At 41.1% G+C, this 27,997-nt stretch overlaps 1 protein-coding gene across 3 annotated transcripts; it reads left to right on the top strand.

Moving 5' to 3' along the window:
- The first annotated feature begins 415 nt into the window (after positions 1–415).
- ERLIN2 (ER lipid raft associated 2) lies at positions 416–27,495 on the top strand. Of its 3 annotated transcripts, none has more exons than XM_074287233.1 (12): positions 416–507; positions 4,814–4,935; positions 6,365–6,446; positions 7,692–7,738; positions 9,666–9,727; positions 9,896–10,021; positions 17,654–17,727; positions 17,841–17,899; positions 18,467–18,558; positions 20,249–20,338; positions 22,509–22,588; positions 23,519–27,495. In XM_074287233.1, the coding sequence occupies exons 2-12, from the start codon at positions 4,829–4,831 to the stop codon at positions 23,714–23,716; spliced, it is 1,017 nt and encodes a 338-aa protein (XP_074143334.1). In that variant the 5' UTR covers positions 416–507; positions 4,814–4,828; the 3' UTR covers positions 23,717–27,495. The 3 variants fall into 3 exon arrangements, with proteins under 3 accessions (XP_074143334.1, XP_074143336.1, XP_074143335.1); XM_074287235.1 differs by having other exon boundaries at positions 23,496–23,630; XM_074287234.1 differs by lacking the exon at positions 416–507 and adding an exon at positions 784–1,101.
- Positions 27,496–27,997: the final 502 nt, after the last annotated feature.

Genomic DNA, 27,997 nt, shown 5'->3' on the forward strand with positions numbered 1-27,997 from the left:
GAATGTCTATCTTAGAGAAAGGCAGGACCTCAGTTTTCCTGTCTGTGAAATGGGGAGATTGATCCCTGCATCGTGCAGGAGGGAAAGACTGGCATCCTCCTCCTTTTTCGATATCTTCACAACTTTCCAGGATGTGTATGCATTGTTTTTGTTGTTGTTGTTTTCTGCCTACTTATCTCAGTAAGATTCCATCCATTCATTCCCCAAGCTTTCCGAGTCCTTCCCTCTCCCTTCTCAACCCTTGCTCCTCCCCTCCAGAGAACTGTTGGGGACCGAGGGACGGGCGCCCCCTCGTGGCCGATAAGGGCTAGAGAGTGCTGCCGGCCGCAGAGGCCGGGTGGGGGCGGGGCTGGGAAGGAAGGTTTAGGGAGAGAGGGAGACACAGGAATTCTGCCCCCCCCCCTCGCGCCTCCTGATGACGTCTCACGCTGGCGACGGACCCGGAAGGAGGAAACGTGCTGTTCTGAGCGGAGTGGCTGCGGCTCCCCGGGGAGGGAGTTCGGACAGGTACTGAGCGCCAGGAGCGACGTCTTTAGTCGCTGCCCCGTCCCGTTCCCCCAACTCTCTCCCCTCTTGCTTCTTCTCTTCGGGGGCGTCTCCTGACCCCTACCCCACACTCGGGTTCCCATCCTCTGAGGCGGGGATCTGCGAGCCCACCGCCCTCTCCCGCCTCCTCGGGCTTCTCCCGCAAGCCTCCGGGCCTCAGTTTCCTCGACTGTAAATGGAGAGTATGGGAGGATAGGCTCGACGATCCCTTTCCTCGCCTGACCCTCTGTGTTCCAGGGCCCCCTCCCGCCTCTGGGTCTCGACACTTCAACCCCCCGACGTTCTCTGGTCCACCCTCCGCCCGGCCGTGATGCCGTCATTCCCAGAGTCCCGGGCAGCTTTTGTTGTAAGGGCTATAGCAAAGGGATTTCTCGCAGCCTCGTACTCTGGACCGTAAAAAGCCACCTTCCTCCTCAGCCCAGCTTATAGATGATAGGCTGGAGGCCAGAGAGCTGAAGTGACTTGTAGGGGATCGCCTAGGGAGCAAATCAGGTGGAACAGTGGACTCGCCGGACGCCAGTGGTGTGGCCCAGCTGTACAGTGGGGCCTTACAGTGTAAGGGTAAAATGAGTTATAAAATGTTTTGCAGACCTTAAAGCACTATATTAATGCTGGCTAGTGTAAAGTTCTCTGTAATCTTCAAAGCACTGTATTAATGTAGCTAGTGCAAAGTTCTTTGCAGACTTCAAAGAATTGTATTAATGTAGCTAGTGCAAAGTTCTTTGCAGACTTCAAAGCACTGTATTAATGTAGCTAGTGCAAAGTTCTTTGCAGACTTCAAAGAATTGTATTAATGTAGCTAGTGCAAAGTTCTTTGCAAGCTATATTAGCGCTATATTAATGCTAGCTAGTATAAAGTTCTCTAATCTTCAAAGCACTGTATTAATGTAGCTAGTGCAAAGTTCTTTGCAAACTTCAAAGCACTGTATTAAATGTAACTAGTGCAAAGTTCTCTGCAAACCTTAAAACACTATTAATGCTAGCTAGTGTAAAGTTCTCTGTAAACTTCAAAGCACTGTATTAATGTAGCTAGTGTAAAGTTCTTTGCAAGCTATATTAGCGCTATATTAATGCTAGCTAGTATAAAGTTCTCTAATCTTCAAAGCACTGTATTAATGTAGCTAGTGCAAAGTTCTTTGCAAACTTCAAAGCACTGTATTAAATGTAACTAGTGCAAAGTTCTCTGCAAACCTTAAAACACTATTAATGCTAGCTAGTGTAAAGTTCTCTGTAAACTTCAAAGCACTGTATTAATGTAGCTAGTGTAAAGTTCTTTGCAAACTTCAAAGCACTGTATTAAATGTAACTAGTGCAAAGTTCTTTGACAACTTCAAAGCACTGTATTAATGTAGCAAACTATTAGCGCTATATTAATACTAGTTACTGTAAAAAAGTGCTATATTAATGCTAGCTAGTGTAAAGTTCTCTGTAATCTTCAAAGCACTGTATTAATGTAGCTAGTGTAAAGTTCTTTGTAAATTTCAAAGCACTGTATTAATGTAGCTAGTGCAAAGTTCTTTGCAAATTTCAAAGCACTGTATTAATGTAGCTAGTGCAAAGTTCTTTGCAAACTATATTAGCACTATATTAATGCTAGTTACCGTAAAAAGTGCTATATTAATGCTAGCTAGTGTAAAGCACTGTATTAATGCTAGCTGGAGGGCAGTTGGTAGCACAGTGCGTAGAATACCGCTAGAGTGAGAAAGATTTGAGTTCAAATTTGGCCTCAGCCATATCCTAGCTGTGTGATCCTGGGCAAGTCACAACCCTATTTGCCTCAGTTTCCTCACAAGTAAAATGAGAAGGACATGGCAAATCACTTTAATATCTTTGCCAAGAAAATCTCAAATGGGGTCACAAAGAACCAGACATAATTGAAAAAAAAAAATGGTTAAACAACAATAAACTAAATAAAAATGAAATTATTTGTTGACCGTAAAGCACTATGATAATGCTAAGTAGTGAAAAGTGCTTTGCAACATTAAAGCACATTTAAATACTATCTAATATTAAGTAGAAGAACCACCATTCAAACCTAGATTTTCTGGCTCCAAAATTCAGACTGCTCTCCACCTCAGCAAGCTTCCTCTTGGTTTTTGGAGTGGAACTTGATCAAGCCCCACCTTGATCCATAGGACAGTGACCTCTCTTGTGCCAGCTTTTAATTGAGTTAAGTGGCAGATAGGTACTGTTCAAAGATCTGAATCTTGGCTTTTTTGCAAGTTTAATGTGCTTAAAGATACCAGCTACCTGTTTCTTTGCCCCTCTCATGCCCACCTCCTCCAGATGTGCAAATAAGAAGGTACAATTTGCAGATATGGACCCAAGACACCGAGCAAACCAGTTACTGACTAATATTGCCAGGCTTCCTTCAGCACTTGCCAGTATTGCTACAGTAACCACATTCCAAATTAAAAATCATTACACGTGGCTGGACAAAGGGTATTTCTTCTTCAGGACTCCTGTCAAAATACTTTTCTAGTTGAAAAATTAGACAGCCCTGGAAAATCTTAAGAGGTGGCTGCCATAGCAGTAGTAGGTGTTCCCTCTCACAAAGAACTTAATTTTGTTTAAATAGCACTCTGAAGCCTTTGTGATAAATCTCATTGGGTGTTAAAGACCCATAGGAATTAGAGTTAACCCTTATTGTGTAAAGATCATTGCCATAAAATAAATACAGTAATAACTGCACTAAAACTTTCTGATTTCTAAGCTTAGGTGGATGTTCATGGCCAGACTCTAGATTTTCAAGCCCTTCTTTTCTGTCTGAACAGATATCCTTGGCGAATGATCAGCTATAAAGTGTTATTCACGTAGCATGTATAAAGCAGTGCTGTGGTTTCAGTCATTTTCCCAAGTGACAGGACCCTTCCCTATTAAGGGCCAAATGAATAATGGGGGAAAGGAGAGAGGAGGAGGCACTCTCTAGAAAATCCTGCCCTGGAACCCTGCTGTGCTTAAACTGTCTATCACTTTCACATGTGAAAAGAGTAAATAACAGTTTTCTTTGAAATAGCCTGCAATTAGCATTGGGTGGCTCTGGCTGGAATTACATAGCCACAGTCTCCTGTTCATTTGACATCCTGTATAATTTGGTCAGTCAGCACTTGCAGCTGGCCTGTTCCCCCTTGACAAATATATGTCACTTCAAATTGTGCTATAGGAAGATCAGTTAGATGAAAGCCTGAGGGTGTTTAGCCAGAAGAGAAATTTAGAGAGGACTTGATCATTGTTTTCCAGTATTTGAAGGACTGTCAATAAGAATTGGGATTATACTTATTTTGCTTGGCCCCAGAGAGCAAACTGGGAACCATTGGCAGAAGCTGGGGGCAGCAGGTTTCATCTCATAAGGAGATCATTCCCAATCACTACAAGCCTTCAAATAGAGGTTGAATGATGTCTTGTGGTAGGAGAGATGATTCTAAAATCCTCTCTAATTTCAAAGATCCTAGTGTCTTCAGGGCTTATAAGAAGAAGGCGAATCTGAACTCTATCCCAAGTTCTCTCTTGGATTATGGCTTTCTCTGAAATCTGCCTTACTTTACAGGTCTGTGGAATACAATTTCTGGCGGAGATATAAATGTTCAAGAGTTTTCTTTCTGTTGATCCTTTAAATTATATTCCTTGAGTCATTTAAGACAAGACTTGGGGTAAAGAGCAACAGAATTGGAGCTATATAATATACATAAAGTCGTTGGATAGGTTTTTGTAATAAGGATAGCATATTATAGATAAAGTGACAGTTTGGATCCTACCATATACAATCACTGAAGCTGAAGGCTCAAGTCGGATAACTCGGGTTTGACTATTTTGACAAGAATGAAAACTTCAGTCCTAGGATCATTTGATTTCTCATACTCAGAGAATCTGCATTTGCACTGGTGATTCTAAAAAACCGATTCAAATGAAAAATAAATATAGAGTAAGCCCATGCCTTCTTGAATTTGCCCAAAGAGGTGTTTGTCTATATTAATGCAAAAACTGCACCCCCCAAGTACATTATATTTGTCAAATTCTAATAATGTTTCTTCTTATTTTTAAAGATGTATACTTCCTTGATATTATCTACTAGAATTTACTTCCCTGCCCCAAAAAGTAATTCAGGTAAAAGTAGTCGCAAATTAGTTTTATGTTCCACTAATGTTAGGACAGGAACAAACCTTAATAGGAAGTCATGCATGATGCAAGGTTTGCATGTTGGTGAAATACTGTTGTAACTTTTCTCTTGGGTCCTTACTATCACGTGTTCCCTGTACCCCTTCTCTAGGGTAAAAGCTTCCCAATGGCGCAAGTAGGGGCAGTGGTGGCTGTGGCGACCAGTTTCTTCTGTGCAGCCCTCTTTTCAGCTGTGCACAAGATTGAAGAAGGGCACATTGGGGTGTACTACAGGTAAGAGGAAGGGGCAGAACTGCTCTCTGAGATTTCCTGATGGTTCTTTGCTTTCTTGCAGCTGATGTTCAGTTCTGGATTTGTTGGTTTCCTTTGCTTGGGGGATGGGAACATTCTTTTAGGTTGTTACTCTATAATAACAATTAATGGTAGATCTGTTTATATGTACAAGGTGTCCCTGAACTCCCAGTGCAATTTGAAGCTTTAATAAGCTTAAACCTGCGCTAAAACTGGGACACTGTATATAACCATATTCTGGTGATACTGAATTCTCAGAGATTATAGCAATGACTAGGATTCTGGAAAATCCTACCAAACTGGAGGAGCTTTGGGTATGGTCTGGGGATGGGCTATGTCTTTGTCTTGTAGACCAGCTTCACTGATTTCCCAGAGGCTCATCACCAGGAAGTTTGTTTCCAAATGACATTTTTTTTGTGACATAGTCTGCTTTCTAGTGAATCCTACAACTCCTTTCTCAGAATCATATTTTTATGTACATAAAATAAGATACTTGTGAAACCAATTATATTTTAAAATTCACAAATCCCAGGTAAAGAATCCCTATACTTACGCATGAAAAGAGTGCAACTTGGGTCAAAAGAGGGAGCTTTCATACTAACAAAATCACAGATCCTTGGAGTAAATCTTTGATTTCAGACTTTAAACGTGGTCATGTCACTGAACCCTCTGTTGCTTTCCTTTTGTGAACTGAACCGTAGAGGCCATCAGTCAATTGAGCAGTGCTTAGCAACATCCTTATGAACAGTCCACACCTGATTTTTAGTGTTTAGACTGGCTTCCCTTTACCTAACTTATTCCTGTTCCATTTCCCTTCACTATTAAATTAAGGGAAAGAAAATAATTTTCAATATCCATTTATGTACCACAAAATGGAGAGAGTAAATCTATTATTCAAGAAATAACCCTATGATAATACAAGGCCACATAGAAAAAATGGGTTTTTTTGTTTGTTTTTTTGGAGGGCTTTTTTGATTGGCCACATCCTTCCTCCCCAACATCATTTAGTGTTACCTGGACTCCTGCTTCAGCCTCCTTAATGGATTGCCACCTCCCAGATAGCCACTTAGTTCCACTTGTGGCAAAACAAAGCCAGCTGCTACTCTCATCTCAACTGAAGCATTTGCCTTATCCCAGATAGCATATGTCTACTTCATTCCTAATACAGATGTAGCTCACTGTCAGTTTGAGTCTAGTCATTAAGAATATCAATGCTGCCTAATACTAAAAGATTGAGTTGAAAGGAAGATAGGAGAAGAGAAAGATCAAAAGAAGCAGAGTTGCCAAGAAAGCTTATAGCACTTTGGAGAAAGTTTGTACATGCAGTGTCCATGGTTGTTCCAAGTTCTCAGGCTCCTTTTAGGAGCTTTTTGGCTTTAACTCAGCCTGCCTCTCTCTTCCTTTCCTGCAGAGGTGGTGCTCTGTTGACTTCCACCAGTGGCCCTGGTTTCCATCTCATGCTTCCTTTCATCACATCGTATAAGTCTGTGCAGGTACTTTGGCTTGTGTATTGTGATGCTTACATTGGGGTAACTGCATTGAGGGATTTTCTCTTGTCATTGGGTGGGGGAAATAGCTCTTTGGAAACTAAGTCAAAGGATTTTAATATCCAAGAAATACAAGAATCTCATAAATATTCACTTGGAGTCTTCTCTAGTGCTAACAGTTATTACTTGGGGCTACTTGCCATGGCCCACCTGTTCTTCCTGTCTTGTCAGTTTAAAAACATCTCCATGGCCTCTATCTCCTGGCATTTCCCAAGTTGAGAATTCTTGTTTCACGGTAATGTAAATGCCAAAAAAATGTGAAATGATAATAAAAAGAAGACTTGCTCTTTACCTACGAGCAGACCTCAGTGGAGCAAAATCTGAGATGAGTATTGCTTAGTTAGGATTAAGCCTTGGAAAGGTGCTCCTGTGCTGACAAGCCTTGAGACTCCTTAAGCTACAACAAACTAGCCTAGCTTTCCCAGGCATCCCCTGTGTGTTTTCTCTTTTAGGAGTGCAGTAAATGTGATACAAAATGGTGTTAGAGATAAGGTTAGATGAGAGGGGGAGGGGGTCAAGAAGTTCAGGGAAGCTCATCTGAAAGTTGAACTTGGTTGCTCACTATTGATATGATGAGGCTGGACTAGATCCAAATGGCCTTCCCTTGAGAAAGAATACTCCCCATTCCATGAATATGTCCCAGAGTGACAGAATGTTTGAGCTACAAAAGACCTTCAAAATTAGTCGAAACTCCTCGTTTTACAGAATGGGGAACTGGGGAACTGAGACCTAGAGGGAGGAAGCATCTTGTCCAAAGTCACACTGAATTAGCAGCAGAGTTGGGACTCCGACCTAGGTCTCTTGACTCCCCGCTTAATGTTCTTCAGGTAAGGAGAATGAAAATGCCACAAGAATGGTGGGGTCCTAGTGCCTTCCTTACTACTGATGCTACTGAGGTGGGGGAACCTCCCTGACCAGCCTCCTCAGGGTTTCCCCCAGGACTGCCTGTGGCCGCGCCCAGTACAGTTGTAATAGCTCATTCACAGGGTTCCTTTCTTCCTGTGAGGTCAAAGGTCCTTTATATCATCCACCCAGAAAATGTCCGGCCATGTAGGGGAGGGCTCACCAGTCTCACTGATAATTTACAGATACAGAGAATTATCCCAGCATGAGACACTGGAGGTAACAAAAAAGAAATGAGTGTTCTTGGCTTCCCCTCTTTAAAACCTTTTCTGTTTTCTCTATTTGCAGACTACACTCCAGACAGATGAAGTGAAGAATGTGCCTTGTGGAACGAGGTGAGGGGCCAAGAGTGAAACCCTGGGGCCCCAAGAAGTGAAAGAACAGGTTTTTAGTGGTGGTGCTTTGTCTTTAGTTTTCTTTTTGTTTTTTAATTCCTTCATGATTCTTTTTCTCACCTTATCTCTCTGCACTTTGCCCCACTTGCTTACCTTGCTTAGTTTCCTTGTTGCAATAAACAGTGGATGAGTCAACAAATCCTTTTCAAAATGTTGGTTGTGTGATCAACCCTGTTTGCAGGGCTACAGAAGTATAATCCTAAAGCTCTCAGTTATACAGCTCTTTCAAGTACTTTTACATTGTGTATCAATCATTCAGTAACCATTATTAAATAAGCCCATGCTATGTCAGGCCTTGTGCTAGATACCAGGGTTACAAAGGAAGATAACCGGACTGTCCTGGTCATCAAGAAACTAATGGCTAGGGAGCGTCAGAAAATGCTTTATGTAGAGGTGGCATTTGGTCTGAGTTTTCTAAGAGGCAGAGGTAAGAGGATACAGTGATGGGAAACAATGTTATAAGGAAGAAACAGCTGGAAGGCCAGTCTGGCCAGACTTCAGAGCTTGATACAGCAAGGTTAAAAAGGTGGGTTGTAGCCAACTTACAAAGGCCTATAAAAGCCAAATAAGGGGGGGGTTTTGTTTTGTTTGTTTTTATCTTTGAGGCAATAGGGAGCCCTTGTAACTTATTGAGAGGAGGACTCACACATTCAGATCAGTGCTTAAGGATATTACTTTGGCCACCATGTGGAGGAGACCAGTGAGGGGGCCTGTTCAGGAATCCAGCTGAGTTATTGTAGAGATTGAAACAAGATTTCTTCTGATTGAATAGGAGATAGAACAAGGGAGAATGAAGAGTAAAGGATTATCCCAAAGTTAGATAAATGGAAGGTGGCCTTGACAAAAAATAGGAGGCAATCTGGTTTAGACATGGTGAGTGTGAGTGCCTGCAGGACATCCATTTTTGATATGTGAGAAGAGCACAAAGAACTAACCTCTACAAATTCATCCTTTGCCCAGTTTTAGTATTTAGAATGATACAGCTTCCCTCCTGCCCCCAGCCTCACTCATGCCTTCTTCCACTATGTTCAGTGACAAGCCTTTCTCTGAACCTTTTTTAAAATGCCAGACCTGCCACAGCCCAAGTCTGGGGCAAAAGTTGGTGCTGTGAGGGTCCCTTCCAGGTTGCACTTTAACTTCTAGGGCTCTCTTCTCTTCTTTTGTTTTAGGAAGGAAAAAAAAAAAGTACTGTTAGGGGGCAGCTAGATGATGCAGTGGATAGAGTATTTGCCCTGAAGTCAGGAGGTCCAGCCTCAGACATTTAACACTGACTAACTATGTGACCCTGAACAAGTAACTTAACCCCAATTGCCTCACCAAAAAAAAAAAAAAAAATGGTTCTTTTCTCTGGTTCTTTTCTTTTGCCATCAGATCACCTTTTCCCCACTACCCTAAGGTTTCTCTACCAAGCTGAGGCAGCATCAGATAGGGGCACTGGATTTGGCATCAAGAGCCTAAGGATCAAATCCTGCCTCCAGCCCATAATGCTGTTATCTCAAGTTTGGCTTCCTGATCTGTCAAATACTGTTGTAAATATACCACCCACTTCCTAGGATGGCTGAAGAGAAAATACTTTGCAAATTTTAAAGCACCTGCAGACATGAGCACTAGTTGTGGGAACTGTTTTTAGGCAATGTCAACGCATACTTTTTCAGTGTTAAGAAATTGGAGGAATATTTTGTTTGGGAGCCCAGAGATGACAATCTATTTTAGTACATGCAGTTCAGAAATTGCTTCTGCCTTGTTTCTTCTGATGTGTTTGTTTGGATCTTCCGCTGCCCCGTCATATCACTTCTACCATGTCCCAGGACATTTTCCTAGATCCTCCACTCTTTGTGTAACACAGTGTCCTTTCTCCTTCCAACAGTGGTGGTGTGATGATTTACTTCGACAGGATTGAGGTAGTGAACTTCCTGATACCAAATGCTGGTGAGTTCTCTCAATATATTCTCTCGATATTCATGCTCTTGGAAAACCTAGCTGATTCTCCTGAGGGTGGGATTGTTCTGGCTCTCGTAAGCCTCCCCTGCTCTCTAAGATGATGTCTCCTATGATCCTGCACTTTCCAACTCGGACATCTTTCCTTTGCTTCTTCAGTGTATGACATAGTGAAAAACTACACTGCTGACTATGACAAGGCCCTCATCTTCAACAAGATCCATCATGAGCTGAACCAGTTCTGCAGTGTACATACTCTCCAAGAGGTTTACATTGAACTCTTTGGTAAGAGTCTCCTCGAAGATATTCCCTCTTTTTATTATCTGACTTCTGTTTCTCTAGTCCTGATTCAGAGCTTTAGTTATCTGTGCCCTGGGGTAGGGAGTGTATGGATTCTGTTTGGGACAAAAGAGTATGGAGTAGTAAAAACATCCTAGAAGATAAGAATGGGAATGAGATTTCCTGCCTCTGAGGTCTAGGGTAGAAGAAAACCACAGAATGGCAGTCTGTTCCTTCTCTTCCTAGCTTATAAAGAGGCCAGGAACTATACCATCGCTAGGTTCAGTGCCTCCCCAACACTTGAGTATCCTGCCCAAACTTAATAAATGTGGAAAGTTGGGGGCTAGAAGTTTTCCCCCCACTCACTTTGGAAGAGATTTTTTTTTTTCCATTGGAAAAAAAACTTGCCCTTTTTAGCTGGCTTCAGGGAATGTACCTTGACTTCAACTGCAGTGGGAAGAAATACTTGAAACAAGGCATTGCTTTTTGGAGGGTTCCTCTTTATCTTCTTTTCTTCCTGCTGATAGATTTCTGCAGATCACATTTAAGGTTGATGTTGATAAAATAACTCACAAGGGTGTTGCATAGCCTACAAACAGGCCACTGGTGCAAGATAGTGATTCCCTTGTGGGAAATGATGAAACCTCCTAATCAATGGTGGAAGCCTCACCACCAGAGTCATTTAGAACCAAGATTGCAAGAGCATTGCCAGATCATCTTACAGGCTTTAATGAACCAGAACTAAAGGAGAAGCAACGGCTCTGTCATTTTCCAAGTTTGAGTGATCAGTTCTTAGGCTAGTGTGTTGTTTTTACTTCTTGCTATAATAAACTTCCTCTAGATCCCTTTTTGTTGATATTTAAAGGGTTCTTGATTTCATTGCTGTGTCTAAGACAGAGCCTGTCTTCTCCATACCCTTTTTCATGCATTTCTGTGGCCAAAAATGGTTATCATCTGGTGACTTAACATTTTCCCTCCTGTCTTTATTGCTGTCTTTTGTTTTTATGTCATCCACATTTTCCCATAAATCTCCTCCCCCACCCACCCACCCCCTTTGCATTTCAGAGAGCCATAGCCTATAACAGTAAATGACTAGACTATCACCTGAGTCCAATATTATTAACATACTCCTAACTAACCCCACTAATTCCACAAAGAAAGGAAGGAGGTCTGTGGTTATCTCTCTTCTTTGATTCCAACTTTGTCTTTATCATTTATCAGCATTCTTTTTGTCACTGAGCAGTTAGAGTCTGGTGAAGAAGATTCTTCTCAGGGTATCTTTGAATGGGGCTCACTTCAAAGATTTTTGGTTGTGGTTCGATCTGGCAGGACACACAGGTCCCTGGCATAATCTTTGATAGCCCAAACACCCTCCTCAAGGGTGATGGCTTGGAGAACTTTAGTAGAGACTTTGCTAATTAGACCCATGTATAAGGGAACAAATGGACTGCCCTCTGTACCTCCCACTACATAGTATTCAGTGCACCATTAAGAAAGGGATGTTATTTTTTGATGGGAATAAACATTATCTTAAAAACATTTCATAAGAGTTAGTCAGTCTTATGGTACTATATATCACGAATATATAATTATAATGCTTAGAGCTCAGCAATCAGAGCAGATTTTGAAACACACACACACATATACACATACCTATGTGCACACACATACATGACATATGCTATACAGACATAATATTGGATGACACTGAGAATGGGTATTTGAAATATTCCATAGAATCTTAAAATTCAAAATAGAGGTTCTTAATTTGAGGTTTATGATCAGGGGGCTATGGATTGATTTCAGGGGATTTACAAACATGAATGGGAAGACAGGAAATTACATTTGTTTTCACTGAGCACTAACTAAAATCTAGCATTTCCTTGAATTATAAATATAGGCAACAAACATTATTATAAAAGTCTGCCTTCACCAGACTTCCGAAGGAGTCTAGAGCACAAAAATGATTAAAGGGATTTTAATTTAAAGGGACTACAGAGATTGTGTAGTTCAAGGGGTCTAGTCAAACTTTCCTGCAGCTCTGGAGCTCATATCAGATGAAAATACTTAACAAAATTATAAGAGAACAATTGAGTTTAGTTGCTTTCTCTTTCATCCTTCTCTGGATAAGCTTTCTTGCCTTTCTCACTTCACTGCTTATACCTTCTCTGGTTTTTACCTCCTCTTTCCCTTCCATTGCTTTGCTTTTCCACAATTTCAAATGCTTTTTACATCCTTGAAAACTAATACAATTGAAAACAAAAAACAATATAGATAATGTTTATGGCTTCCTAAGTCAATATGTAGTCTCAGGAATTCATCTCTGTTTGAATTTAACACCACTGCCCTAGTCAACCTCTGAGTAGGACTTGCCCCCATATCCCCTAAGAAGGATCATCTGGCTCACTCCAACCCCCTAATAACAGGAAACTGATTGACTCCTGAGACAGTTCATCCTTTTGAACAACTTTAATTTTAGGAACTTCTTCCTTTTTTTGAGCCTCTTTCTAGCTCCCACCCTTTCTTCTTGACCCTGTCTTCTAGGACCAAGCTAAGCAAGTCAGGTCCCTTTTCCAAGAGACATTCTTCAGTTCCTCAATTGATAGTCATCTTGGACTCACAAGTTTCCTATCTTCTGTGCTAAATTCCTCCAGTAAGTTTTCCTGTCAATGATTTCAGGTCTCTTCACCATTTGATGAGTTTCACCTCTAGACAGATTCCAGTTGCTTAACGTTCTCTACAAAATACAGTGCCCAGAATTGAACCCAATTCTTCAATAGTGCTCTCTCCAGGGCAGGTAGCAAGAAGGCCTTCATCCCATTCATTCTGAACTCTTAAATTCAGTTTATGCAGCTGGCCTTCTCCTGGGGGGAGGCAGAGAAATGCAAGGAGAGGGGTTGGCTATTATTTCTCGTTTTTTTATGTTGCATTTTCAGCCCACAAAGCCCTCTAAGAGTTTTTCACAAGAAGTCTTGTTCAGCCACATGTCCCCTGCATTTGTGCATTTGATTATCTTTAAATCAAACATAGAATTTTACCTATAACCCTATTAAATGTCATCCAATTAAATTTAGCCCATCATTTTAGCCTGGTAAGATCTTTGGGGATCCCCAGTGTGCTATCTCCACCCATATAATGTTAGCAGATTTCATAAGCACACCATATGATAAAATGTTGAACAGCATGGGGTCAAGAACAGAATCGTGTTGTATTCAATGAGAGATCCTACTGTGGGTTAACAGTTTATCCATTAATCATGACTCTTTGACTGGTCATTGAACCACTCGGTTCAGTACAACCAACTTGGTTAAGCTTCAGATCAACATATCCCCCTCTTGTACACAAGGATATCATGAAAGTTTCTGTTAGATATTTTGAAATTCTATTACACTATATCTGCAGTGATTTTCTTATCAGAAAAGGAAAGTCTGGCTTGAATTATTCTTTATGAAATTGTGCTGACTTTTCATAATCACCACTTCCTCTCATTTTTAAAATTAACTTTTTTCAAATTTTGAGTTCTCCCTCACTCTTGCCCTCTCCCTCATTGAGAAGGCGAGTAATAGAATATCAGTTATACCTAATGTCATGGAAGATATATTTTATTCACTACTTTGTCTTTATTATATTATAAGCCATTCCTTTAATATTGTAATCTCAAATTTTGTGCTCTAAAATCATGACTGAGGTGAAGCCCCAGGTCAGATTTTTGGTGCTAAGAAGAAAGTAAGGTTAAAGACAAGAATAAGCTGGAACTAACTTATGCCAGCTTGAGAAAGAGCTAATTGTTAGATTTTCAAGATGAAAATTTATATCTCAGAAAGCAAAAAGATTGGGGCAGGTAGGAGTCAGGAGGACCCGAGTTTCAATTTGACCTCAGACACTTAACAGCTTTGTGAACCTAAGCAAATCATTTAACCCTCATTGATTACTCCCACCACTCTGCTACCCCCAAAAAAAGAAAGCAGTAAGGCTATAAATCAGCCCTTTCTCTCTTATTTTGTTGCTTCTCTAGACATAAAGAAAGTGATGAAGAAAAGCTAATAATGCAGGACACTCCACCATTACCCTCTTTCTTTGCCCAGTTGTTAAAACTTTACTAGCATACACCCTAAGTGACAGGTTTCAAGATCCAAAAAGTTCTTAATGTAAATGATTGAACAAATCTAATAAGATGAAATATGATAAATTTAAAATTTTACATTTAGATTTAAAACATTATAGGGATTTAGTCCATACCTCTCATGTTACATATGAGGAAATGAAGCCAGGGGGATATAGTGACTTAACAGTTAAATAAGCATCAGAGACAGGATTTGAACCTAGAGCCTCTGACTCCAAAGCCAGTACCATTCCATCATATCACACTATCTTGCTAATCAATTGCAATATAGGGAATAAAAATAGAATGAATGGATGTAACTAGACAAAAATTTGTATGAAAAGGATCTGAAGGTCTGCAAGTTCCGTATAAGTCATTATACTCTTGGTAGGGAACCAACAAAACTAATACATTTTTAGACTTCGTGTTTGTATATTTTTTTGTTCAAATCCATTTTTCATCAATGTGGGACCTATCAGTATGTAGATGCTCTCTATCAACATAGATTAGAAACTCCTCCCTTTTGTCTATCATCCAACAAGTATTTATTAGCAAAAATATTTATTGGCTTACTCTGTCAGGTATTGTGCTAAAAGGGCAAAAAATAATGATCTTTGCTCTCAGTGAACTTATATTCTAATGGGAAAGAAAACATGCAAAAAATTGTAGTGAAATATACATATCAATGTGAGTGTGTGTACCTGTGTGTGTATAGTAAATGAGTGTGATCTCAGAGGAAGGCTCTAGCTATGGAGGGAACCAGCAGAGGCCTTATGCAAAAAGTAAAGTTTGAGCTGCGTCTTGGAGGAACCAAGAGGCATGAGGTTCGGCTATGTGGAAAACACATGGAAATAGTAAATGGAAAAAGCAAGAGGTTCAGTGTCGCTGGATCACAGGATATCCAGAGGAAAATATAACTTAAGATTAGAAAGGGGGTAGGTAGGTGGCCCAGTGGAGAGAGCACCAGCCCTGAAGTCAGGAGGACCTGAGTTCAAATCTGGTCTCAGACACTTAACACTTCTTAGCTGTGTGACCCTGGGCAAGTCACTTAACTCCAATTGCCTCAGTTTAAAAAAAAAAAAAAAAGATTAGAAAGGTAGGGAAGGGGCTAGGTTGTGAAGGGCTTTAAAAGATACAGAATAATTTATATTTGATCTTCAGTCAATAAAGAATCAATGAAATAGGATCCATAAACATGGTCAGATCTGTACTTTAGGAAGATCACTTTGACAGCTTATTGTATTAATGATTTATCTAGAATCCCTGAGAATTAAGTGGATTTGCCCATGATTTACATCCAGCATGTTTTAGAAATCGGGCTGCCTCTCTTCGGTGTGCTGTATTGATACTGCACTTCTTTGATAGAACTATGGATTCTATCACCTAAACATGGGAGGTGATGCTCACATTATACCCCACCCTAGTCAGGTACTACATTTTAGAAGAGACAGGTGGGCTCAGCACGAGGTCGATCAGGATGTTCAGAGACCTCAAAGCTCCCTGGTTATAAGATCATTTAAAAAAACTGCATATCATGGGCCTGGAGAAGGGATTGGGGAGGGACAATGGAAGCAGGTGATTATTGTCTTCAAATATATGGAGGTTTGTCACAGAAGAAGGATTAGATTTGTTCAGTTGGGCCCCAGAGGACAGAACTAAGATCAATGAAGGAAAGTAGAAGGGAGGCAGATTCTCAATTCAAGGAAGAATTTGTGTATGCCCTGGGCTATGGAGTGTGTAAGTGGTAACAATGTGGCCTCACATGAAGTGGGCATCCTTGGGAAGTAGTAGTTTCCTTGTCCTTAGAATTCTGAAAGCACAGGTAAGACGTTCACTTGTCTGAAATGTAGGAGGTATCCTTGCTTTAGATATAAAATGGACAAAAAATGAAAGTGGAGCCTTGTGCTTCAATTTGAAGGACTTGATTTTGTTGAAAAATCCCTTTCTCTGCTTCTCCTATAGTCTGGGTGAAGGTCATTCAAGTGGAAGATTTAGGGGAACTATAAAACTATATGGAAAAGGTCCAAGCTATAGAAAACAACCCTTGGTACCGGTTCTCCATGACCACATCTGGAAGCAGGTGCAGGAAACTGATTACAGCTGTTTCCTACACTCCTCTCTGAACCACAGCTCACATGTGAATTCCAGACGAGGGAGCAGGGACCAAAGCAAATAACTAACCAAATGAGTTGGGATCATTTTCAGAGCTATAAATTTTAATTTTCCCCCTGTGTTGCTTGATGAAGATTCCAGTGGAAACAGAGCCTTCCTTCGGGCTTTCCTGAAAGCCAGAGCCTTTGTTTTCCTTTTAGACATTTCACAGCCGGGTTGAGTTTCGTACATTCTGCTGAAAGGTTTTCTTGCTTCTTTCAAAACACCTCCCATTCCATTCCCCCATTGTTTCCTCTCTCCTTGGGTTTTTGGTTCACTCCCATTTCATGTGTCACCAGGTGAAGATGAGCATGCTGTTGCTTCTTTAAGATTTGCCTCTCAAATCCAGATAAATTGCTGTAGTTCTTATTTTTATTTCTTTCAAGCCAAACCTCCATCTAAGGTGCATGCATTTAGGGTTTATTGTTGAGTCATCTTAGTCATATCTGACTCTCTGGGACTCCATTTAGGGTTCTCTTAATAAAAATACCAGAGGGGTTTGCCTTTTCATTTTTAAGCTCATTTTACAGATGAGGAAACTGAGGCAAACATAGTGAACTGACTTGCCCAGGATCACACAACTCTATTATCTGAAGCTATATTTGAATCCAGGCATTCCTGACTTTAAGCTCTCTATCCTTGTGCTTTCAAGGTAAAGCCACTCAGACTGTAAAAAGTAGCTTATTCATTGTTTGTTCATGTGGCACGAAACAAAACAATATGTTCTTGCCTCAAAAGATGGGTTGTTTGGACAGGCTCTTCAGTTTTTGCCTTCTCTGAATGTTTCTGAAGTATAATGCACACTGACGAAGTGCATTTTTTCAGTTTTTCAACGTATTTTGCTCACAAGAATCCTGTGGGGTCAATTGAGCAAACATTATTATTCTCATCTTACAAGTGAGGAAACTGAGGCTAAAAGACAGAGTGATTCACCCTGGCACAAATAGCTAGTAAAAGCTGGAACTAGTATTTGAACCTAAGTCTCAGTGGGAAAAAGATTTGATTTTTTTTTTTTTTTTCCTGCTTGAATCCCAGAGGAAAGAATCAGGAATGGATACTAGAAACCAATTGTAGCTCAACATCAGGAAGAGCTTCTCCACAGAGCTGTCCCAGAGTGAAAACCTACATCTTGGAATAGCAGGTTCTGTGTAACTGCAGTGTCTATAGGCCTAGAGCAGATTCCCTCTTCTAGGGGATTTCTTAAAGAATTAACTAGGTGACCTGGCAATCCCTATGAGTCTGTGATTGCCAAGTCCAGCACTTTTTCCATTATACTAACATTTTACCTTCAGGGTTCATTCCTTTAGCTGACTGAATAACCTGAATTGAATTTCTCTGTGTCTAAAGGTTTTTAATTATCCTATTTTCTTTTCACTACATCTCAGATCAGATTGATGAAAATCTCAAGCTAGCTTTGCAACAAGATTTGACTTCCATGGCCCCTGGACTTGTCATTCAGGTAAGACCAGGGCCCTGGCACAGGGTTGTGATAACAATTGAGCTCCTTGCCACAGTTAGTGCAGTGACCATGGGACCCTCACCACCCCATTCATTTTTTCCCTTCTTCTCCAGGCGGTTCGGGTCACAAAACCCAACATTCCTGAGGCAATCCGGAGAAACTACGAATTGATGTGAGTTTCCTTAGACTTGAGCCTCTCCCTGCCCCTGCCCCTATCCCATTCAACCTGAAACTCATGCCCAAGATGAGCATTCAGTTCTACCCAGTCTTTGTTCCTCAGAAAAAAATCAAAGTAGTCTCTTTTCCCATGGTAGAAAAGTAGGCACATTGGGGCTGTCACCTGGGCTGTTGGACTTCGATTGAAAGCCACAGGAGCAGTCTTTGGAAAGCACTCATGCTCTAGAAAGGGTCCTGTGGGCCTTATTTGTGTTTAATGGCTCATACCACAGGTAGGAGGGAAATAGCATCGAGGGGGCAGGTAAGTTTATTTTTCTAAAAGTAAATTACGTTTTATTTCCCACAAATGAGTTATTGTGAGTGAAAAGAGAACCACTTTAATATCTGAAACAGGTCAGCTCTTACCTGGGACATTGAGCAGAAGCCAGCAGGGAGAATGTGACACGGGCAGTTTGCTTCTGCCCATTCAGTGAGTTTGTTGTCTCTGAGGGATGGCAGATCCTCCTCTATAGCTTTTGCCACAACTGTCTTTCATTACAGCTGGGTAATTTTTCCTCTTTAGGGAAAGTGAGAAGACAAAACTCCTTATAGCAGCACAGAAACAGAAGGTGGTGGAAAAGGAAGCAGAAACAGAGCGGAAGAAGGCTCTCATCGGTCCGAATATGGTTCTTGGGCAGAAAAATTGGTGGGGGACTGAGGGAGAGGGAAAGGGGATAGAAGAGGGCTTAATGGAAACAGACAGGTACCTATCAAAGGACCTTGGCCTCCTCACACCTTTCCTTCCAGTATGAGTCGACCAAGAACTAGTTACTATAGGCTGAGTGGAGTTGGCCATAAGTATAAAGACCTAGCCTTGGTTTAAAAAACTTAGCCATTGGAGTACCAGCTTGGGTGAGGTATGGCTTTGTACCTGTATCACTCTGCCATCCAAAAGTTAATGTGCTCTTAAGGCCAAGTAATAGAAACATGGGGGTGTTACTAAGGGTCAGAACATTGGCCAGCTGTCTAGAAGAGAGAGGGGTGCAAGATGGTGAAGGAACTGAATTATTCTGCAGAGGAGAAAGCTTTAGAAGTGGAGGGAGAGGAATAGACGTGAAGGGATCCAGCCCCTTTGATAGATGAGAAAAACCAGAATTTGAACCCACATCTCAAGAGCTTTTTCTCCCCCATCCACTGCTCCCTTCATGTGAAAAAAGAGTCTGAGTTGTCTGACTTGGCCTCAATAACAATAATAATAATGCTAGCACCTATAGAACATTTCAATTGGCAAAGTGCTTTCAGATATTACATTTCATCCTCATGATGACATTGCAGAGTAGGTGCTTTTTCTTATCTTTATATTTTAAGCATGAGAAAAAAGACAAGAATAGGATTCGATGCCTTGCTCAGGGTCCCACGGCTGGTGCTCAGGTCCTCCTGACTCCAAACCCAGCACTCTATCCATGGCACCATCTTGCAGCCAGCCTGCTAATGGAGCTTATCCATCAATGGCAGGATCTCCTGTCAAGTTATTGGATGGGGAGGGCGAAGAGAGGGTGAGCACATAATAAGTTTCTGTACCTCTGGAAGGTGGATGGATGAGCCCACATGATGGACTGTAACTCCTTTCCATACATTTCTGAAAATGTATGCTTTTGAAGTATTTGTTTCAAAGCATGTTCCTTCTATACTGAGCCAAAAAAGCCTCCCCTAGACTTGGAATGTGTGCCTCCAGTCTCCACTTTCTGCCATCCTCATAAACTGATGAATTCTGAAGATCAATAGAGAAAATATTTTTTTTTCACACCAAATCTCATGTGGGGGAAGGCATGACATCGAAGCTCTTTGTTACAGGCTAGGAAAAGTGGGGTCAGTTTCTTGCTTTCCCTCTGAGTTGACTAAATCTTGCTGGCTCCTCTGCCATGTGGCAAGAAGCCCTCAGTTACTGCCATCCTAGCCCTATGGGACTAAGATACAGGTAACTCCGAGAGCTTTCCATCTCCAGCCCATACTCTGACTCCAGCTTGAGGCTTAGAGCTGTCTCTGGCCCAGGGATTTTTGTTCAGTTTTGCTTAGTATTTTGCATATTGTGGGTACCCATTTAAAAATGAGGAGAGAACCAAAGTACCAGCCAGATCTACTCATACTGAGTTCTGAAACTAGAAACCACTTAGTTATTTTGTTGGGTTCTTTCATTTAAATTTTATTGATACCTTTTGGTTTCTTAACACAGCTATTTCTAGGTTAGAGACATTTTTTTTTAAATAAAGGCAGGAAAAAAACAGTTAAAACCAACATATCTCAGACCACATTCCGAGTACTTAATTTCCCACCCCTGAGACTTTTCTTAACTTTATTAATTCAGAGGCAGAAAAAGTGGCTCAAGTTGCAGAAATCACATATGGGCAGAAAGTTATGGAGAAGGAAACAGAGAAGAAGATTTCAGAAATTGAAGGTGAGTATATACAAATGGCAAATGTGACTTGTCCTCACATTTCAGGGGGGGGGGGGGTTGGAGGGGAAGGGATGAGTACAAGGCAGAGAAGGCTTGAGTCATTCATTCTCATTTCCTGGGTATCCTCTGTACAAGCAAGTCCATCTGTATTTCCCCCTAGTGTCACCTCTTCTTCTTTGGGCATACTCAGAAGTGTTGGGAAAATCATTGTGGCTAAGTGGATCAGTTTCCTGTTTCTGTGTAACTGTGCTTGAAACTACCTTAAAAGCCAGTAGCTTTAGGTCCTTGGACAGGAGTTCTTCTCTCCAAGGACCCAAACTAACAAGAATTCTTCTCAAGTGAGTGTCCTGAGACATTTTTTCTCCTTTTTCTCATTCAGCCAGCCCTTACTCGATGACTAGGTACTAGTGTTTTGGGCTGCTTTTAAATTTTAATCATTATTTGCCATCATCTCCCTGCCTCTAAAGTCCCCACCTTGTTCCCACCGCTACCCCCGCCTCTAGACCCCATGTAGTGCCTTGTGTCAGGCAATTCCAGGACAAAACAGGACTTTGAGTCCCAGGCTTCAAGCTACAAGGCTCTGTGTCCAATTACACTCATTATGGGGCCTGTCAGGCTTTGCAGGGGCCCATTGAGGAGCCAATTAGGATTTTACAGATCAGCAGCTCCTCATTAAGGAGTTCCCAGCAGAACGACAATAAGTTTTTATTTCTTATAAATACATGTCACCAGGTGCCAAGGCCAGCTGAGTGGGCTACATGGCAGCCAGAAGCCTGGCCATTCTGCAGTTTCCCCCCACACTGCTGCTCTCCATCCTCGTGGTATCCTGGGGGTATGCATTGAGAACCCACCCATCCACAAAATGACCTTTCTTCCCAGGCTTTTGACTACAGATATTACCCATAGTTCTGGCCTGGTTCCCAGGGCAGGGAAGTAAAGCTCACTAGAGTTTTAGAATCTGCTTGATGCTCCCAGTTAAATTAGTGAGATGTACTACTTGCAGATGGGAAGCTGAACCACTCTTACTTCAGACAAAAATAGTCTGAACAAGGGCTTCTTTTCCTCATTTAAACATTGTGACTTCCACTAACAGTGCATGTCTAATAATGGCTTAGATCCCAAGCTCTGGGAGGGCCTGCCAAAATAGAAAGGCCTCATGTTTGGGCCTACTGTTCGTATGTATGTCCCTCGCTCTGAATCTCAACCCAGCTAAATTTGGAAAGACTTGTCACCTGAAGGATGGCTACAGAGGATGAATTTTTCAGGTGCAATGACATGAAGACCCTCCTAAGGTGTGGAGAGGTTGCAGTCCATCTCAGTACTGGTGAATGCCCATTTCAGAGAAGCCATGAACTCTTGCAAGTATTAAGTATTGAAGTTATATGAGTGCTTTCATATTCATGAGAGGCTTTTCTAAAAATTATATGGGAATGAACAGTGAAATAAAACTAAGAAAAAGAAGGAGACAGGAAGGTGCTGAATTACCACATGCTCCCTTTATCATTGTCATTATAGTCTTGGGCATACAGCATTAGGGATCATGAATCTGTCTCTGGCTTTGTCCTGAGCCTGCCCTGGGCTTTTGATGTAAAGGGAGAACTGGGAAAGCCAGAACTGACTGCTACTCCCTGCTTTCTCAACTATACGGTAGTAAGGGAGTTAATCATCTGGAAGCCAAGCTGGACTTCCCAAGATCACATTTGCCTTTTGCCTTCTGACTCCTTGGGCCTAATTTGGGGTGGATGTATTTAGATGAATCTTTGCCATATCATTGTAAATATAGATGGAGCTCAGGTTGGAGCTCAAGGCACTTCTCAAGACAAGTGGCAAAGAAGATAATGCCCTGGACTGGTAGAGGGAATTTCCTATTCGGGAACTCAGGAACCCCAAAAAATCACAAGTCAAGTCTCCATAGATGTACATACTTTTGACAGTATTTACAAATCTTGAGCTTCACACCAGATTGGTGAAATAGGTAGAGAAAGTTTCATTTATCCTAATTTCACAGGTGATGAGTATTTAGATGCCAAAGGATAAAGGGACTTGCAGGAGGTCAAAAATGAGTTAGTGGCAGAATTAGGCTAGAGCCCAGGCTTTGTGATTTGTACCCCCAAAGTTTCCATGAGACCATACCTCCTTGCATTTAATGCACAGTATTCTTTCCTGGCAGATGCTGCATTCCTAGCTCGAGAGAAGGCAAAAGCTGATGCTGAATGCTATACAGCACTGAAAATAGCTGAAGCAAATAAGGTAACAGGCTTGTTGCAGAGGGATAGGGGAAGTTTGGGTATTCCTTGCTTATGAGTCACCTGGAAATCCCTCCTAGCCAGAGTTGGTGCGACCTGTCTCCACAGTGCCTTGATAGAAATTGATTTTGGTGAATACAGGACCTTTCAGAGTTCTTATCTCCCTGGCACTGAAAATTTGAGGTTCCTTTCTTTCTCAAATTCCTGGTGTTAAAGTCTGTAGAGATGAGAGATAATGACATAAGGGTTGCTGTGGCTTGTGAGTCTATCCTCCATTTATAAATCAAAGTATCACATTAAGGTTTCAGAGCTTATGGACTCAATCAGATCCTATGGATTGGGGGGGGAGGAAATTCAGGAGATGGTCTCCAATTCTGACTTATGGTAAAGAATTACCCTTAACAACAAGGAGCAGTTAATTACCAGTACTTTCATGCTTCTTTCTCAGTTGACTGAGATATATAGTTGCCTTCCTAAGGTCTACACTGGTGCTGGGATTCACAGCCTTAGACATGTTTGCTGTGATGGGAATTGGAATTTCAAATAAGCAAAACCCCTCAAACCTGGCAGTGTGGGCATCAGTGCCTAGAACTTAGCTTCACACAGGAAGGTTTACATCACTCTTGTCCTGTGTGATCCAGGGTCCTGCCCACCTCCCAAATGTTCCAAAGCCTGCCCAAAGCAAGGGTGGTGGTTTGGGTATTTTGTATGTTTCTTTTTTAAATACAGCCAATTGAAACAATACAGAGGTACAAAGATAAGGTCTGGCCTCTCAACATAAAGCACAGGTTAAAGGCATTAGAATTATAAACTTCCCCAGAAGAAAAATTACCACCATGAACACTCAGTGCCTCTAGAGGCATAAGTCCTGTTTTCCCCCAAGTTTTCTCTGATCAATCCCTCCTCCTCAGGATGCCATCTTCTTTCTGCACAGCTGAAGCTGACCCCAGAATACCTGCAACTGATGAAATACAAGGCAATTGCCTCCAACAGCAAGATTTACTTTGGCAAAGACATCCCCAACATGTTCATGGACACTGCAGGCAATCTGGCCAAGCAGTTTGAGGGGCAGGCCGAGAATCTGGGCTCTGACCTTGAGGATACCTGGGGGGCAACCACAGAGGAGCAATGAGCACAACGTTTTATACAACCTTGAAGGACACCAAAAAGAAATCTTTCTATTTATTTTTCAAAGATGAAACAATGTCCTTTCCCCAGAACTACCTTCTTGGACTTTCTACTAATACTGTGATGAAGTGGAAGAAAAAGATTTAAACCCTCATGTGCTTTGGGAGCTTGTGATTTGGAGCTTGATACAGGTGCGTTAGAAGTGACAAAATCTGAAAAGCATTGGATTTCTTCTAAACCCTTTGACTTCCAGCTCAGGTTGGCCCTTTGAAGCTTGACTTAATCGGGGATGGTGGTGTTAAAGAGTAGGGAAAATTCAGGTATTTCTGTTAGGTGATTTGACTCTTCTATTTTATGGAGAAATATGGTCTGGTTCTCTTACCCCTCCCTACAAGGGAAGGGACTTTGGGGGAAGCCAAGCAATTGGACAAAACATATGTTTCCAAGGCTTGCCAGTAGATTTATGGAAAAACATCTGCAGAAAGTCGATTTTTTTCTTACTGGCAATTCTTTTATCACCTATATGTATTGTTTTAGGGGTATACTTTCTTTGAGCCCTTGTTTTAAAAAATATGTATAACGGTGCTAGGCTTTGCAAGGTTTTCTTCATGTTTCTTGTCCTGCCCCAGGGTGTAGAGGCTAGGCAGAATCTGATTGTATATTTCCAAGACCAATACATGGTCGCTGTGCGGTTTCTGAAACTTTTTTCCCCTTTTAACATTCTGTAGATTTTTTTCCTAGACATAAAAAGCTAGCCACAAAAATAAGTAAGCACCACTCCCTGGTTTTACTCAGCATTAAGACAACAAAAACACTCACCAGGTCTCTTAAAGCCACTAAAAGGGAAGGCCCTGTGCTCCTCAGCTCCCCCCACACACTTCATCCCCAGAAAGGGATGTCTTTACCTTGAAAATGTGTCCCTCTATTACTCAGGGAAACAAAGGAGAAGCCCCATATTATGGGGAGCATAAAATGATCCTGGTATGTATTTTAGAGGATTTCTTCCTAGGCTCATTTTTAATGACAATTTCTTGGGCATTTGAGTATCCTCTGGCTTAACCTGAGACAAGGAAAATCCAATCCTTAAGCAGTGTGTTTTTTTATCTTGTTTTTATTGCAGAAGCCACTTAAGTCACTGAATAAGTAGGTAGGATGTTTTTAAGCCTCCTAAAGTGACTTTGGAAATAGAAATCAAAGCACCTGCTCGGCATTCTGGAATGAAACTCTTGCACCAAGAGTTTCAAATGGAGAACACTACTTTAAAATAGAATATTGCTTTGGAAAGTTTTGGAAATATCTTGGGAGATTCTAATAGTTTGTTTTTAGAGAGTCTTCCTTAATAACTCTCAAAGGGGCAGCCAGTAGGGTAAGTCCAGTTTGCTTTCATTTGGGGGAAGCTGTTTGGATGCCTTCAGCCATTCTCCTGGCACCAGCCCGGAACTTCCTTGTTACCCTACTTCCCAGGGAATAGCAGCAAGAATTACTCTGGCTTGGGTCTTTGACATCCCTACAATCCTGCCTAAAACTGACTTGGTGGGTCAAGAGTAAGGGTTGAGGGGAGATGGGAATTAACTGGAGCTGTTAATCCCAAAACAACATGCCTTTCCCTTTTAGAGTTTGGAGGGAGAGGAAGGAAATGTTTGGGCATTATAGAGTTAATCAGCTCTTCCTGTCTTAAACCTTGTCCCCATTCGAAATCCAGAGACTAAACTTTGAAAACCATTGCCCAGTCTGCTTCTTTGAGCTGCCCCACCTCATGCATTATCCAAGAAACAAAATCCATACAAAGCAATGAAGGATGTATTCTATCTGTGGCTCCTTGAGTATCCTTCCTCTGCCCCATCATGGCATCTCCTTCATTACAGAACTCCAAGCCTTCTTTAAACTATTCAGAGATTCCAGTGGATCTGTGCTCTGAGTATGGATAATTCCCTTCAGAAGTGCAGATCACAGCCCATCTCTGCCGACCATCTTCTGACTTTTCTTTGGAATTCAGTCAGTTGATGCAAATTTCTTGGAAAATTCATCTTCAGTGAAATGCCTGTTAGAAGCTTCATTGTACCCGGTGGGAGAAAATGTTTGCTCTGTATTCCTGGCTCTTGTTTTTGGGGTCTCAGACCTTTTTGCAATTGATTGACACTTTTCTTTGGGACTCAACCCTCCAAGCTGTGGTTAGTACCATGGCTGAGATGGAAGGAGGTGGGGGGGTGTCCTAGACCATCATGCTCACATTCTGACCCTGGGAACCTCTAGTTCTAGCCTCCTGTGCCATCTTGTTCCTTGCACCAGCAACACTTTGACATCAGGAAAACTGTTCAAGCTGAAACCTGCTATATATCTCAACCCTTCAGTGTTAATCCCACATTCACTTTAAATAATGCAAATCTGTGAGTTTCTACTTTCACAGATCCGATGTGTGTTCCGTATTGGGATGAACATGGGTGAGCTGGCCTGTTGGTCTATTTTGGAGATGTGTTTATCCATCCTTGTTTTTTAGCTCTTACTGGAAAACCTGTTCATTAAACCATGTTTGAATTCTGAACATGGAAAAAAAAATAGTAGCTTGCATTTGAACAGGCAATAAAGTTACAGCTGCTATTTACAGACTTCTTGGATAGCAAAATAAGTAACAATATTTTTAGAAAAAACGTTTTTTGTAGGCTTTTCCAAAGTAAAGTCATTCTTGATGAATGTTGCTTGCTCATTAAGATTTGCAACAGCTAATTCATACATTACCATTCACTTTTTTTTTTTTTTAAACATTAACAAGACTTGCAAGGAAGCCAAAGTTCTACATTATTATTAGTTTTTATGTGAGGTGTCTGCTGTTATAACATAGGAGGGCAATCATATAGTAAGGGATCAGTGTCCCCAATGATTCTAAATGACATGGCTTTTTTTTTTTTTTTTTTTTTTTTAGAAAAGGTTTGAAGTAAATATTCCCAACTTATATTTGTCTAGCGCCTTATAGTTTCATGAAGCATTTTCATATCTATTGTCCTACTTGAACCTCACATCAAACTAGTGAGGTTTAAATGATATGGATATGGGGGGAAGGAAGGAGATAAACTGGAGGGGAATCAGAATTCCGAACAGCATTTTGTGTTTGGATTCAGTTGAAAATATTGGCCAAAAGAATTCCTTAGCAACAATGCCATTTCAAATTAGTCAACAGTTTTGTTTTGTTTTGTTTTTAAATGAATCTGGCATTTCTTCTCAGAGAGTCAGCACCAAAACTGTTCTTCAGGATTTTCTACCATTGGTAAATTTTTAAAAGTAAATGCTTTCTCATCACAATTACTGACTTAGCCCTTTGATTGCCATTTAGTATTAACCCCAAGGCTTCATTACATGTGCCCATATTTGGGTTAGTGGCTATTCCATTTTATTATGCCTAACCCACTTCTTCTTGACTTCTAGGATTCCATTGATATCCTTCCGTTTCTCTCTTCTACCTCTCCTATCATTTCCTTGTAAATGAAATGACAGACAGCCAACTAGTAGTCTGTTCCTTTTCTATCTCTTTTTTATGAGCAAGTGATTGAATGTTCCAAATGATTCTGTTTTCCAAAGGGCCCAGAAGAATAGGTGACCCTTTATGCTGGAGAAATTAGTATGTGGTGTTATTGATTCTATAGATGATGCAGCTAAAGTTGATTGTATTACATTGCTATCTGGAAGTGAGATTTTTTGGGGGAGGGGGAGGACCATATGGGTCCTATGTGAATGTAAAAGTTCTTTGGGTTTTGTTGTTCATTCTTTCAATAAAAATGGGTTTTTGGTTTTGGTTGGCTTTTTTGGAGGGATTGGGAACATCTTAAATGGAATATTGGAAATAACTGATGCTAAGTACTTCAACGGTATGATATACTAACAGCGGAAGGAGATCAAAACCAAACATTAACATTTACCCACTGTGTGACCCTTATCATTTAACCTCTAAGTTACAGTTTCCTAATCTGTAAAACAGAATTGATAATTTTGCACTACCTACTATATAAGGTGATTGTGAAAAAAGTGCTTTGTGAAATTTAAAGCACACCATGAATATCAACTGTTGTTATGTGATTATTTAATGGGTGCATGATTTCACTAATGAAGTTATGGTCTTCACTGTGCAAGCTGGCTTTTCATCCTGTGGTTTTCTGAAAAAGCTTCCTAAAGTATCCAGCCAATACACAAGCCAGCTACTTCTTAATCTTTTCATAGTTTGTAAATTACAAATATGGGTGATTTTAAAAAAAAAAAAAACTAAAGATGATTTTTTTCCCCTTGTTTTTTTAAC

Source organism: Sminthopsis crassicaudata, chromosome 2 (assembly GCF_048593235.1).
Source record: "Sminthopsis crassicaudata isolate SCR6 chromosome 2, ASM4859323v1, whole genome shotgun sequence".
Classification (NCBI taxonomy): Eukaryota; Metazoa; Chordata; class Mammalia; order Dasyuromorphia; family Dasyuridae; genus Sminthopsis; species Sminthopsis crassicaudata.